The 15,513-nt window shown below is 43.6% G+C and overlaps 1 protein-coding gene across 1 annotated transcript in view; it reads right to left on the bottom strand.

The window, feature by feature from the left end:
• LOC126457292 (aquaporin-11) overlaps window positions 1–15,513 on the bottom strand; it is a 229,819-nt gene that overhangs the window by 64,539 nt on the left and 149,767 nt on the right. Inside the window, exon 3 of the mRNA XM_050093464.1 lies at window positions 13,490–13,682. Coding sequence (XP_049949421.1) covers window positions 13,490–13,682 — 193 coding nt within the window. The remainder of the gene's footprint in view (window positions 1–13,489; window positions 13,683–15,513) is intronic.

The raw sequence follows: 15,513 nt of genomic DNA, 5'->3' as shown, positions 1-15,513 counted from the left end.
TTCGGGTGTGCATCCGCCCCAGCATTGTTTCAACAATATCTACAAACTGTTTGTGCGTCGGTCCCTACTGCAGCAAACTATCTGGACGATATTATGATCTCCTAAAAGACGGAAGAAGAACATTTAGCCAATCTCAGAACATTATTTCAGGTCTTGCGACAAATTGGTCTTCGCTTGCGGAAGGACAAATGTGTGTTTTTTGCTTGTGACTTGCCCTACCTGGGACATGTACTCAATGCCCAAGGCATACATCCCAGTCCTGAGCACCTCCGTGCCATACAAGACTTGCCTTCGCCGCAGAATTTGAAGCAGCTACAGAGTGTGCTGGGAAAAATCAACTATTATCATAACTATGTGCCGCACGTCTCTTCCATTTCAGCTCCGTTTCATCGTTTACGCCGTAAAGGTGTTCCGTTCGTCTGGAAGACGGAATGCGAACGCGCCTTTCGCCAGTTGAAATCGGCGTTGCTTTCCAATACTTGCCTTACGCCATTCGATCCCCAGAAGTCCGTTTTGTTGATGGTGGATGCATCGGATTTCGGGATCGGTGCTGTGCTTGCGCACAGAGATGGATCGCACGATCGCCCTATTGCCTTTGCGTCCAAATTGCTCTCGTCTGCGCAAAGAAATTATTCACAGATCGAGAAAGAATCATTGGCTCTCGTATTTGGTGTTACAAAGTTTCATGATTTCTTGTATGGTCGTCACTTTACCATCATCAGACCACAAACCTTTGACATCGCTTTTTCATCCGACCAAGCCTGTACCACCTCGTACAGCGCAGAAATTCATTCGCTGGTCTATTTTCCTCTCGCAGTACCGCTACGATATCTTGTATCGGTCCACTGCTAAGCACGGAAACGCCGATGCGTTGTCCCGTTTGCCTGTTGCTGAGGATAGAGCATTCGATTCCTCCGAACTTGCTTGCATGTTCATTGCTGCGGAAACCGATGACGTGGTCGAATCGTTTCCGATTGATTTTTGTCGTGTAGCTACAGCCACAGCTGCTGACCCTGTCCTTGCTACCGTTTTGCGTTTTGTTGCTACGCAATGGCCCTTGTCAAAGTCACGGATCGGGGATCCGTTGGTTCGCCGATTTTTTGCTCACAAAGAGAGACTTTTTGTTCGACGTGGTGTTTTGCTGTTGCGTTCTGTTAATGATCAGCCCAGGGTCGTGGTCCCACGTTCGTTAAAGTCCTCTGTCTTACAGCTTCTCCACCAAGGGCATTGGGGTATAGTGAGAACGAAACAACTTGCTCGTCAGCACTGTACTTGGTTCGGAATCGATGCCGCGATTACGAATACGTGCTCTTCTTGCATTGTGTGTGCCGTACAACAATCAGCACCACCGCGGAAATTCTTTGCATGGCCGAAAGCCACTTCCCCTTGGCAACGCTTAAACATCGATTTTGCTGGTCCATTTTGGAATGCTCGATGGTTGGTTGTGGTAGATTCCTTCAGTAATTTTCCTTTTGTTGTCCGGATGTCTTCCACGACGTTATCAGCCACCATCAAAGCGTTATCTGCTATCTTTTGCATTGAAGGTCTCCCACAGACTATTGTTTCCGACAAAGGCCCGCAATTCATGTCTGCAGAATTTGTCATTCTGCAAGGCCAATGGTATTCAACATCTGACGTCCGCGCCGTTTTCGCCACAGTCTAACGGTGCCGCTGAACGATTGGTCAGGACTTTCAAGTCACAGATGTTGAAGTTAAAAGAGTCGCTTTCTCGGGAGGACGCGTTATTGCTCTTTTTGTCCTCGTATCGCTCTCAGCCCCGAGATGGTCGCTCGCCGGCTGAGTTGCTCCACGGTCGCCCTCATCGAACCTTGATGTCTTTGCTATATCCGCCGCATCAGGTTCCTGTGCAGAGGCCGACACCTGCTTTTACTCCAGGCGACGTTGTCTACTATCGTCACTACCGAGGTTCACGGCGTTGGCTCGAAGGGCGCATTCTTCACCGCCTCGGAAATGCTATGTATCTGGTTTTGGGGGCCTCTGGTGAGGTGCGCCGGCATCTCAACCAGCTGCGCCTCTGTCGTCGCATGGGATCTACCGCTCGCCGTCTGCTTTCAGCGACGGTGCCGTCCGGTCAGCGCCCTGGGGACCCATCTACTGGCTCGCCTCAGCCCCAGGTGTTACCAATGCTGCCTTCCATTTTGCCCCATGGCGACGCACCGCCGCCCGTTCTCCCGACGGCGCCGCCCGCAGTGAACGCGTCGCTGCAACCGCTGGGCGCCTCCCTGGGTCACGCGCTGCCGATCGCTTCCCGTGACCGGATGTCCTCCGACATGGAACTCTTGCCCGCTCCGGACCATATGTCGTCTTCGCCCGTCGGGTGCCCCGGCCCGATGGAGGTCGACCCTTCGGCCCCTGCTGTCTCTCTCCGGGCGCATACACCGCATGTTGGCGTGCACCCTAGAGCAGGTTTTCAGGCGTTTCCTAGCTCCCCGCGGTCCGAATGGCAGGGTGCGGGTGGCACAGCCTCGCCTGTTGTTAGGCTCTCCACCTTGTCGCATACGTCAACATGGGGTCCTCCCCACGGCGGGCGGAAGCCTTATAACACAACTGTACGCCGATTTGCGGGGGAGGAATGCGATGTCACCGCCAACACCACACTTGCTAGGTGGTAGCCTTTAAATCGGCCGCGGTCCGTTAGTATACGTCGGACCCGCGTGTCGCCACTATCAGTGATTGCAGACAGAGCGCCGCCACACGGCAGGTCTAGAGAGGCTTCCTAGCACTCGCCCCAGGTGTACAACCGACTTTGCTAGCGATGGTTCACTGACAAAATACGCTCTCATTTGCCGAGACGATAGTTAGCATAGCCTTCAGCTACGTCATTTGCTACGACCTAGCAAGGCGCCAGTACCAGTTACTATTGATACTGTAATAATGTACCGTCAAGACCGACGCTCATCATTAATGGATTAAAGTTAAGTATTCCACCAGCTACGTCCGTTTTTCTAAATTCTAATTTCCTTGTCCTGTTCCAGACCTCACGCCAGCCAGCGTGAGCTAAAACGCGTGCCTTTCGGCCTCCTCTAGTAACCCGGTGTTGGCTCTCCTGCCAACCACAACAGATACAGACGATGAGACAGGATGCTTACGTACGAGTCATCTGTCAGAGTCATATCTAGACGTATCAAGGATCCCATATCACTCATACTGCACACGTCCCAAACCATTACAGAGCCTCAACCAGCGTGAACAGTCCCCTGCTGACAAGCAGCGTACGAGGATTCATGAGATAGTCTCCATACCCGTACACGTCCATCAGCTCGACACTATTTGAAATGAGATTCTTCCGACCACGCAACATGTTTCCAGTCATCAAGTGTTGACGGGCTCAGCCGAGGCGTAAAGCTTTGTGTTGTGCAGTGATCAAGGGTACACGAGAGGGCCTTCGGCTCCGAAAGCCCATATTGATGATGTTTCGTTGAATGGTTCGCACGCTGACGCACGTTGATGGCCCAGCATTGAAATCTGCAGCAGTTTGCGGAAGGGTTACATTTCTGTCACGTTGAACGATTCTCTTCAGTCGTCGTTGGTCCCGTTGTTGCAGGATCTTTTTCCTGCCGCAGCGATGACGGAAAATTTGATGTTTTACTGGATTCCCGATATTCACGGTACACTCGTGAAATGGCCGTACGGGAAAATCCCCACTTCAACGCTACCTCTTGAAATGCTGTTCCTCATCGCTCGTGCACCGACTAGAATAGCACGTTCAGAGTCACTTAAATCTTGATAATCTGCCACTGTAGCAGCAGTAACCTATCTAAAAACTGCGCCAGACCCTTGATGTCTTATATAGGCGTTGCCGACAGCAGCGCCGTATTCTGCCTGTTAGCATATTTCTGTATTTAAATGCGCGTGCCTATACCAGTTTATTTGACGCTTCGACGTGTATTCAATTCTTTTATCCATAACGTTGTTTTACCTTTCATAAATGTCACGGATGAAAAGCTGATCATTTGTATGTCATCTCAAAGAGGCATAGATTTGTATAACTGTGTTAACTTTGTGCAAATGTTCTTAGCTCTAGAAAATGTTCACTGCGTAAAGAACGCCAGAAATTAATTATGGTAGGATCATTTTTATGGGAGAAAGATTACCAGATTTCGTTTCTAACCGTGAAATTATTTTTAAACGAACCCGGTATGTTTCTGTGTCACTAGGCGTCTGCATTACATTTTATTCACTAACTGAAAATGGATGTAAAACTTGTGAAAACGAAACGACTTTCCAACACGCTTTCAATACTTACGTTTTCGTATATTTGGTCATATTGCTGTTATCCGTAGCACATTCACTCTGCTCTTTCAGGTGTGGAAATTGACTCAAATTCTCTTTTCTTAATTGAGATGTGATTAGTTTTAATATAATTTTAAATGAACTGATGCTTTTGTCTTCTGGTTTTAAATTTACGCTTTGAGATGGCACCTAATTTAACTAAAATTGCCAAATCTAATTGCTAATTGTCATGTCATGGGGTTTTCTTTACGTGATGTTTCTTCCTGTTCTAAGAAATCAAAACAGAATTTTTCAGGTTCCAAAATGTATTAAGAAACTTCCTTTAAAAATACTGTGCCTTATAATACAGAACAAGTTCACCATATTTAAAATCCAATAATTCACAGTAGCCTCAGAATTATCCTGTAGTTAAAGCCGTAGTTCTAGGTTTATCCACACATTTCAGAACCGGTGGGATAACATGCTGATTATGTATTGATGACTTAACTATAACCTAATTTTAAATTTTTTCAGGCATAACTTTAGTTTTTAGATTTTTCTGATCTTCTTGTTTTAGCATGCAGTGTCTTGAGACAGGCAAGATCTTCGAGTGCATTAAAAATAACTTAAATTCTAGTCATAAAAGCAGTAAATTGGGCAACATTGCGTATGACTGTTGATTCATCCGCAGCTAGAGAAAAGGAAGTACAGTTGTTGAGAGACGTCCTGAGGGAGTTCCTGGCTTCGTTTGTAACTGGCTGCCTTGATACATCAGTTTTTTTTTCGCTTTCATTTCAATACGCTTATTACCAAGGTGGTGTGCAAATATTTGGAGACTAAGTATTAACTGTAACTTCCCCAGTTTTTCTTATTTTACTAATGCTAAAGAAGATTCATATCTCACTTATGGCATAGCCAACTCTTCACAACTTACTTTAGCAAATATAACTTGTCTTTATCTGGCTTCATCTTTTTTCTAAGTCATATATTCTTCCCGTACACCAGACCCAAGTGCAAGCTTAATTTCTTCCTTGTTAGGCTGATTTTGTGCCTTGTAGTGTCTGTCAAAGTCATGCCGTCTATCACGTGAAAGAGTACTTCAGCAGGCAATGCAAAAGTCTGTTCCTAAAGAAAGTGCTTAAAAAAAAAAAAGGAAAATACGGAGCTCAAAACTATGAAGGTGTGAAGACCACGAAAAATTCTGCCATAGTTAATTTCTAGTGTTCATTATTCAGCGAACATTGCCTAGAGCTAAGACTCTCTCTCTGTCTCTCTCTCTCTCTCCCTCTCTCTCTCTCTCTCTCTCTCTCTCTCTCTCTCTCTCTCTCCCTTCACACACACACACACACACACACACACACACACACACACACACACACGCTTCCAATTTAGAAACCTGGCACAGTGTTTTCTTCACCATGTGACACTCTCCGGCAGCTGCAGTACCGTAAGCGGAGCCCGAGACAGCACCCACCTTCTCATCGAGGAGATGATTTTCGATTGTTGATGGGTGGTGTTCCAATAAGCATATATCTTTTAAAGTGACGTAAAGTAATCGATGTAACTCCGTGAGTGAGTTATTGTTTTACCTCCACCAAGCGAACAAGATCCTATCCCTGTTCCTGTTTTCCAACCCCGACGACGAACCCTTGAAGGTAAAAAACGTACTTGAATTGCATGACGCATCTGAACTCGTCTGTGAAAGAAATGACATATGTCTTGCTAAATGTTGGAAAATCCCAATATGTAACGAACACTGAAGTAACAGGAGTTCGTGGTAGCACATCACAGAGACAGCTATCTTCAGTTCAGGTACTTCATTGCAGCAAAGAGTATCAAATTAAATTAAAGTAGTTGTAATACAACGCAATAAGTGAACCATAAACGATAACTATCGTTAGACCGCTGAAGCAGTCAGCAATCGGATGTATAACGGCAGTCGACACTGTGTGCCCACTTGTACCAATATGCACCGATCACAACTATGGCAGCGACGCTCAGCTTCCGTTCGAAAATCTGTATGTTGGTGAAGTGGATCCCACATTATTACAATTATAAATATAATTGCAAGAAATTACATTAGGTTTTCCGATAAAGCTCTTGGAGTTCTCTCGACAAGTGTGATCGGTACTGTCATCAGAACTCTAGTGTGATTCCGTATATTTTCTGCAGTGGGAATTGTTCCTCTTTATAGCAACTATCTCCACAAAAAAGATACCATTGAGGTTTTGTGTAGAACACTTGGGGAGGTCTTCAGAAATGTGATCACAATTTTTTTCGCGAAATTCTGCAGAACTATTTAAGTTTTGTGCAGAGAACTCTACAACTATGGCATATCTACCCAGATCTCCGAAAGAAATGTACATTTTTTGAAAGGTGGGTGTCAACTTCACAGCTAGTGAAGGAACTCTGAAAAAAATGCATATCTTTCGAAAACCCGTTGCCAACTTTACAGGCATCCAGCTATTCTGAAATATGATCATTGCCTTTTTTCGCAGAATTCAACAGAACTATTAAAAATTTCTACAGAGAATTCTGGAACTATAGAATATGTATGAATAACTCTGAAAAGAATATATATTCCTCGAAAGTAGAGTGCCAACTTCACCAGACTGCTTCTGAATCTTCCTTCACTGCGCGTCCTGTCCGAGTCCTCTGCACCGGTAACTGACTCCGTCGTCCTTTCGAGTTTTCCATACCGACCGACGACGCGTTCACTCCGGGTCCCGTCCGAGCCGTTTCTCCGCGTCTCGATCGAGTTCTACACATTGGGGTCGACGTCGGCCTCACCTACTGGGCCCGCCTGAAAGCATGTCACCGTCGCTTCCTGCTTCGCCGGCAGCATCATGAGTCCGTCCGATGGCCCATCTCTCCGCAGTCGCCATGTCTACCTACGACTTGCTACGAGCTTCCGACTCACTGGGACCTGTTCCTGGACCACCAACCTTAGCCCCATCGCTCTCCACCGATACTGTCGCACAGACGCACGTAGGGGCATTTTGTCCTAAAAGGTGGTCAAAAGTCCAGTTTTCAAATGCGAGTAATTCCCGGAACGTGTAACTTACTGCTGTAGTCTGACAGATGGGGCATTGCCGAAGCAGTGTTATTTGCTTAGTGTGCGTTGTTAGGCGGTAGAGCTTGTCTGTATTTACCTCCCGCCAGCAGTGCATCTGAAGCTTCTCTACTGACTTGAATTCACTCTGCGTTTCTAAACATTTTAAAGTGTGTGTTTTCTTGAAGTGTTGTGAAAAGTAATATGGTTTCGAAGATTAGGTATGTGCCGTTATTTATAATTATTTTCGTTCATATTATTTACTAATTTTATTAGTAATATTTTTTTGTTATAGTTCAGCTTATTTCCCTGCGTATGTGTTAATACAGTGTGATAGAAAAATTATTTCTCTACTGGAAATTTAGAAAAAGTATCCGCTGAATACCGCACGTTGATTTTGTACCACTGTTTTACATTAATGAGTTGTCAGCTATAGTAAAATCTCATCTCCAAAATGAATTCTGTAAGCATATTGCATTTATCCTAGGCCCTGAGAAAGTCAAAGTCATGACAAGAAAATGCCTATCTGACCTTATGAAGATGTTCTGAAGAAGAGTTTGTAGAAAGACTGGACTTTGTGAAAAGTGATATATTATCAGATTCCACCTTCCCTGATGAAGAAAAGAAAGGTTTTAAACGTAAAATGTCTTACATAAAGTCACAGTTAAAGAAATAGTCTTGTTTCACACAGACTTCTTGAAAAATAAGCATAATTGGCTGCAGAGTACCATTAAAATTCCATGCTGCAAAACTGGTGTTGGTAAGCCATCAAAGTTGTTCGTAGAGTAAAGCGAAAGCAGTGAAACGCGTTAAGACACAATTAATGAAAAATAATTTTGGAGCCACAGAATTAACGTACGCCAGTTAAATGAAAGTTAGAGAATCTGGAAATGTTGAGGGTTCCGTAGTGGTTAAGGTATTACTTCATCTCCTGCATGAGGAGCTAAATACAGACTACCATTAGGTCGGAGCGTAAGACTTACAAGCTAAAAGACGACTTTAACGTATACAAGCCTAGTCAATCCTTGCGGGAACCTCATTGACAAGAAAACAATACGAAATAATCCGAACATCTGGTAAGAAGGTATGTCCATTTTACATTATCCTTCAAGAGGCTAAAAAGCAATGCTACCCTGTTGACTGAATCCCATCAGGTGACTGCCAAATGTGCATAAATTCAACTTTAATATTTCCTTAGTCACACATGTGAGCGATATATATTGTATTTGGAAGAGGTTTTAAATGATCTTCCAAATGATGACATAAACACTTTGGACCTTACCTATAAATTGGTTGTGAGGGTTCACAGCAAATTTTGTCTAAACAAACATTTTAAAACAGCCACGATACCAATGCTAACATGTTCCAGTCATCTTTAGTTCCTTTCCAACTATTAATAGCAAGTATAAAGACCTAACTGTTTGTAAAAATCCTCGTCGTTGAAGACTGGGAGATGTCATCTGAATAATACGTAATACTGTTTGAATATAAATGAAGTTAATTTACATCTTGCTACCTGGCGCACAATTTTGGCGTGTTTCTCTCGGCCACAACACACGTTTTGATGCTGTTAGAGATCCCCCCTTGCTTTCACGGAAAGGACCTGATGGAAGATGGTTTGTATTATCTTTCTTCGAGTACTGTAGTTTTTATTTCTCAACAGGAGCCGAAACAGAGACCCTGAATTGCCCGCAGCAACCTTCACTTTTCGCTCGTAAACGTACTGATGTAGTCATTCCCAGCCATCAAAAATAGTCAGTCCTTGAGTAGTTGTGCAACAGGGCGAAAATGACTTACTTGCTAGCAGCTTTTAGAATGAGCAGATAAATTTCATGGATAGTTAATGGTAATCTGCTGGAAATCAAAGAGAGAGAGAGAGGGAGGGAGAGAGAGAGGGAGAGAGAGAGAGGGAGGGAGAGGAGAGAGAGAGAAATGACTTACTTTTGTTGCTGGAGCTTTGGTGCAGTAAGTGAATGCAAGCCGCAACTTGGCATATACATTATAACACATTATGTACCACACATAACAGTTCTGCAACATAGGGTACCTCTCCTATGAACCATTGCTGACCTCCTCTTTGACGTTTCTGAGAAAAAAATCTTCCGGCGGTATTTCCACGCGATTCCCAGTATCAAAGAGAAGTGATTTTAGTTCTTATTGTTAAAAAATGTCTAAATAGAAATCTTCGTGTGTAGTCGATCTAACTTCTAGTTAGTGTGGTGTGATACCAAACCCAAAGGTATTTATTGGCAATTGCAGCAAAATACAAAAATTATGCGACTGAGCATGGCTGCGGTATCTTCTCAGTCCCGTCACAACGCGTGGCACGGCAACCGTATGCAATAGTTGCTGGAAACACAGGTTTTTATATGTTGTTACTGTCAAAGAATTTTCTTGATCTCAATACAACACCAAGCTAAGCAGTTGCTCTAATGATTTGAGACATATATTCACAATTTAGACACTATTTTGTCTACAACGAGAACGAAAATGATGTATTATGTTTACATTGGGTGTCGTATGAAGCTCACCACAAGCAGTCTTCTATGAGCTGAGTCCATGTCCACATCACGAAGTGAAACTGAAAACATATTTAGAAACATAAAAAAAAGGCAGCTCACGACTCTTAGGGGCGACAATCATTGTATACTCGTTTATATACAACCCATCTTGGCACACTGTACAGACATCTTCGTTTGAGGAGTTCTGTTCCCACAGACAACCCAAATCCCATCCATCAGAGAACTGGACAGAGATTTCCCTTTCTGTGGGATGATTAATTTAGCACTCGCTCACGGTTTCGCAGCTATAAGTGAGCTGTGAACTACTTTGCGGTGCGTACGACGAACAGCTGAAAAAGACTTAATGGTCTCTCGTTTTGTAGAAAATAGCATTTTAAAAATATTATTAATAAACATGATCGTAGGTATCAATGGGTTTTGACATCGACAGGTGTTATCATAACGTTTTACATCATGTAGAATGTGTTAGTGACTATTTTGAGAATTATATATAATATATAATATATATATATATATATATATATATATATATATATATATATACAACTATAGATAACTAATACCACAAGATGAAAAAGTTATTTAAACGTAGTTGTCAATAGGTAGAATAATGTGAAATAATTTATGGAAGACTTATGATCATCGGTTCTCATGGGTCGTGCAGTAAAGTCCACGAACCAGTACCTCGCATCAAGTATCTCATCTCATCGTAATCGAAACACAATGTTCCACTTGTCTAGCACCCTTGCTGTGCCCATCCTTAAATCAAAAACTTTCGCCAACTCGCTCTCTCTTGCTGCTGTCCGCTTCTGGAAAAGGCTGCCCTGCACTCTACTTACAATTCAGTGTCCTGTTGCTTTTGAAAAGAAGCTGAATCACACCCTTCAGCCAATCTCATAATGTTTTACCAAAAAATAACAGATGTGCCCAGTTTACCCCTCCGTCAAACTCTAAGCAGATGCTCCCATCTTCTCCCACTTACGATTTCTTATTTTTTTCTGAGTAAGTCACGCCACTTTCTTTTCCCCTATAAACATCATTTAGTTTTGATCTCGTCCCCTTCCTTACACTTTTTACCCCCCGAGATGGCCATTGTTGCTAGCGCTCATAGTTTAAATCTGCCTGCCTGTAAAACTTGTCTTTATTGTTGTATCATTTATGTCGTAGTAGTTTCCACGCATTAAATGCACACTACAAGTAACTTATAAGATACTTGTGTTAATGAATGTAACATCAAGCATATGTAGAATGCGTGGTTAGATGTAACAGAGGGCAACCTCGCCCCAATCTTGATATGTTACGTAAATAAATAAGCCTGTAATTGATTAAGACTGACTTACAGTAATATTTAAGATGCAGATAATGACATACTGTCGTGAGTTGTGCCGAAATTATATATTTTTTTAGATCTTTATTGTTACCAGTCCCAGCTGAAAATTGTCACAAATGGTGACAAGTTATATCATTTAACGAAGGAGAGGGTGTTCATTAAATTATCCAAACAAGTTAACATTTGTGAAAACACGCAACTGAGACTCTTACAATAATTGATTTTCCTACAATGAAACAGGGAGGGGGCTTTTTTCTTTCTTTTTTCATCTTTTTTTCCTATCCAAGAGGACAAAGAAAGTCATTGCGGGACTCACTTCTTTTGAGCCAACCACCGTGAGTAGGGTAAAGCGTTTCCCACTGGGAAAATGTGGGACGAAATTTCCTGTCCTGGCATTCGCGTGGTAACCGAGGGAAACTTATCGGAAACTCTCGGTGTTGAATTCTACTGAATACGGAGGCTCTTATGTAGATAGTAACAAGGACATATGTTGTAAGGAGTTCTATTATTCGCAACTTTAATAATAACTTCGTGTTGTTCAATGGCCAAGTAAAAGATCTCTCCATTGGAAGCCCTTCAACGACTTGCGTATACCTAATCTACCTCCATTATACAACTGAGGAAAAGGTAGATACAGTTTGAAGGGGAATCCGAACTACATTTTATTCCTGACGACTTCTGACAACGCTAAGAGGCGAGACTAGATTAAATGAAAAGTTCCGTGCTCTGACCTGGATTCGATCCCACGACTTCACGGTTTCCACGGACGCCCTTTACCACTGCACGATATTCGCTACTGACCACCGAGAATAATTTTAACACTAAATGTATTGTCCGTCACATTTTATTGACGAAGTGCTATGTGATACGCACATGCGACGTAGATACGTAGGGAACTAACAGGTAGTACACGTTTTGCTCATTATTGTTGCCTTGGGTAGGCTTTGAGTCAATTGAGGAATGTTTCTGGAATCCGTATGGTTACGGAATGTTTGCTACCTCTGCGGCGAAGGCAAGCGGTGAAACGACTTGGGCCTAATTCTGAATAACTTTTCCACATGACAGTATTGCTGCTGATGTACATCGGCTGTAAACGTGCTTGAAGCCCAACTGAAGTGCTTAAGTGGATCAACTCACAGCCTGTCAGCGGGGCCACCAGTTCACTTAGCGAGCACTCCTGTATGTACACGCATGGTATCTGCATCCAAGCTAATGATACCTCATCGATGGAAAAGAATGGAATTAGCTCGACATACTCGAAACGGTACTTCGCGACAAAGCACCAAATATTTTCTTCCTCGTCTGACGGATGAACATCCAGTGATCAGCCAGGGAGCTAATCCTGGAAGGAAACATTGTGATGGGGGCAGGATTACTGCCAGAGAAATATTTTAGTGGTATTCCTACGATTTATAAACAAATTTAGATGGCATTCATGACCAATCTGATCACGAATCCAGTTTTAGACATCGCTTTCCCCTTTATGATTGTCTTCTCTTTGGTGTAAGAAAATGCACATTTTCACGTTGTCACTTTTTTCACAGAAGAACACCTATAAGAGACCAGACCTTAATCCAATTGAATATTAACCACTTGGATCGTGCTGTTCACTATATTCAACTGCTGTAGGGATGTCTGCAGACAGTGTGCCTCCAGATATCCGTGGAGACCCATCAGCACTAGTTTGAGTCTTTCCTGCTTTTGAGCTATTATGTGTGCTGCTAACGGCGGTAACTGAACACACAAGCACGCGGTCGTATTGATGGACGTCAGCGATATAAACTACTGGACATTAGAATATGAAACACCAAGGACAATAGCAAATAAAGTAATTTCACTTATTGTATTCCCACAGCATAGTAGGAAGAATATATGATAAAATTTGTGGGTGAATTGGGCGCATGCCGTGAGTAGAATTTAGTTCTCAGTCCCGTCACTTCTGGTAAACTATAATGTCTGTAGCAGGGCTGAGCATGGAGTCAAAATAAGTTTGTATAATAAATACAGGTGCTCCAATTCCATACCAGAGTTCATCAGTCATAGTTCAGAGAGCCTCATTCTTGTTGCTATTGTACTGGCGAGACTCTTATTTCTCGTCGCATTATTTGTAACGAGTTTTCGTATGTTTGGAGGAATACAAGTTAAGTAAATCTTCTGTTTACTGTGATAACTTGTTTGCTAATCATTTCTGCTCCTGTCCAGCTTTCCTGCTACGGCAGTTGCTGCACCACTCTGCAGCCCGCCTCTCCTTGTGTACGAGGCAGTACGCAACGCAGTCAGTGAAAACGCCAGGGTGCTAACGCAGTACAGTGATTCGCAGGAAGGTAGAGTGAGGTGAGTTGACAGTCTTGCCTGAAGACGAAGACTCCCCCAGCGAGCTCTGCGCCGGTCATGAGCAGGGCGGTGAGCACGTCGGAGCAGCCCCGCAGCACGTCCTCGAGGTGGGTGTACGGACACGCGGTCGCCTCTCCCCAGCTCGACGACCACCACACCGTCAGCAGGAACAGGAAGGCCGCGTACGCCCATACGCCGTAGTTGTCGGCCACTGCAACAGCAACGCACAAAGCCAATCAGGCCTCAGCTTCGAGTGAAAATCGTGCACTGACCGTTCTTGCAAAGTCAATACATGAACGCCACATTAGCCCTCACGTATCTTCCGTATCAAGTGAACCGACTAATTTGCGTATTTTTATTGCAAGTCCTGTACCCAGTGCAGTGAGTACTACCGAAAGCAAATATTCCAAATGGCACAGAAAACAAAAACATACACGAAACGTCCTGGCAGATTCTGAAATCATACACATTTAGTGCCATATATTCGACTTAATGGTGATACTGAAAGGTGGGACCAATATCGCAATAGACCTAGAAATTTCTCCAAAGTGCCCTGTATATCTTACAACCATCGTTAACAATACGCTGTTAGTGCTAGCATGATGGAGTCTCTTGTTACGCGATAAGCATTGACTTTCAGTTACTATCACAGAAAATCTTCCACGAATTTCAAAAGAAGTAATGGACAAACATACTGTGAAACTTCTACACTGAGATGACAAACCTTATGGGATACCTCCCAATATCGTGTCGGACCTCTTTCTGCCCGGAGTAGAGCAGCAGACCGACGTGACGTGGACTCAACAAGTCGTTGGAAGTCCCCTGCAGAAATATTGAGCCATGCTGCCTCTATAGCTGTCTATAATTATGTGAGTGTTGGCAGTGCAAGATTTTGGCATGAACTGACTTCTCAATTATGTCCCATAAATGTTCGATGGAATCATGTCAGGGGATCTGAGTGGCTAAATCATTCGCTCTAACAGTCCAGAATATTTTCAAACAAGTGACGAAAAATTGTGGCCTGTTGACATAACATTGTTGCTCGGGGACATGAAGTCCTTGATTGGAAATGGTCTGAAAGTGGCAGAACATAAGCATTTCCAGTCAATGATCGTTTCATTTGGAACAGAGGATCCAGTCCATTCAATGTAAACAAAGACCACACCATTATGGAGTCACGACACCAGCTAGCACAGAGCCTTCTTCACAACTTGGACCCATGGCTTCGTGAGGTCCGCGCCACACTCTAAGAGACCGTGAAGTCCTACCAGCTGAAATCGGAAGTCATCTGATCAGGCTATGGTTTTCCAGCAGTCTAGGGTCCAACCAACATGGTCAAGAGGCAAGGCGAGGCGCCACAGACGATGTCGTGCTGATAGCAAAGGCAATCGCGTCGATCACCGCTGCCGTAGACCATTAACGAGAAATTTCTGCGCACTGCTCCAACTGATACGTTCGCCATACGCTTCACGTTGTTTTCTACGGTTATGTGTTGCTTGTCTGTTAGCACTGACAACTCTACGCAAACACCGTTGCTCTCGGTCGTTAAGTGAAGACAGTCGCCCACTGCGTTGTTCATGGCGAGAGGTTAAGTCTTAGATTTTGTATTCTCGCCACACTCTAGACACTGTTGGTCTAGGAATATTGAATTCCCTAATGATTTCAGAAATGGATTGCACTAAGCGTCTAGCTCCAACTACCATTCCACGTTCAGCGTCAGTTAATTACCCTCGTGAAGCCATAATCACGTCGGAAACCTTTTCACATTAAGTCACATGAATGCAAATGACAGCTCCGCCAAAGCACTGCCATTTTATCCCGCATGTGCGCTATACTACCGCCATATATATACGTGAATATCGCTACTCCGTAACTTTTGCCACCTCAGTGAAAAATTACATCCACTAAAGCTGTCACTGCAGCAATCGAAAGCCACGTCAGAAACTGGAGTAAGTCTCCTTCGAGTGAGTCAAGTCTAGGTCATCACCAGTAAGTATAGAAAGCTGACAGGTGCCCATGTTTTCTTACTTTTGTGCATCTTT

Source organism: Schistocerca serialis, chromosome 2 (genome assembly GCF_023864345.2).
Source record: "Schistocerca serialis cubense isolate TAMUIC-IGC-003099 chromosome 2, iqSchSeri2.2, whole genome shotgun sequence".
NCBI classification, from domain to species: Eukaryota; Metazoa; Arthropoda; class Insecta; order Orthoptera; family Acrididae; genus Schistocerca; species Schistocerca serialis.
Note: the sequence above shows the minus strand (reverse complement) of the source record. Positions and strands in the feature narration are given on the sequence as shown.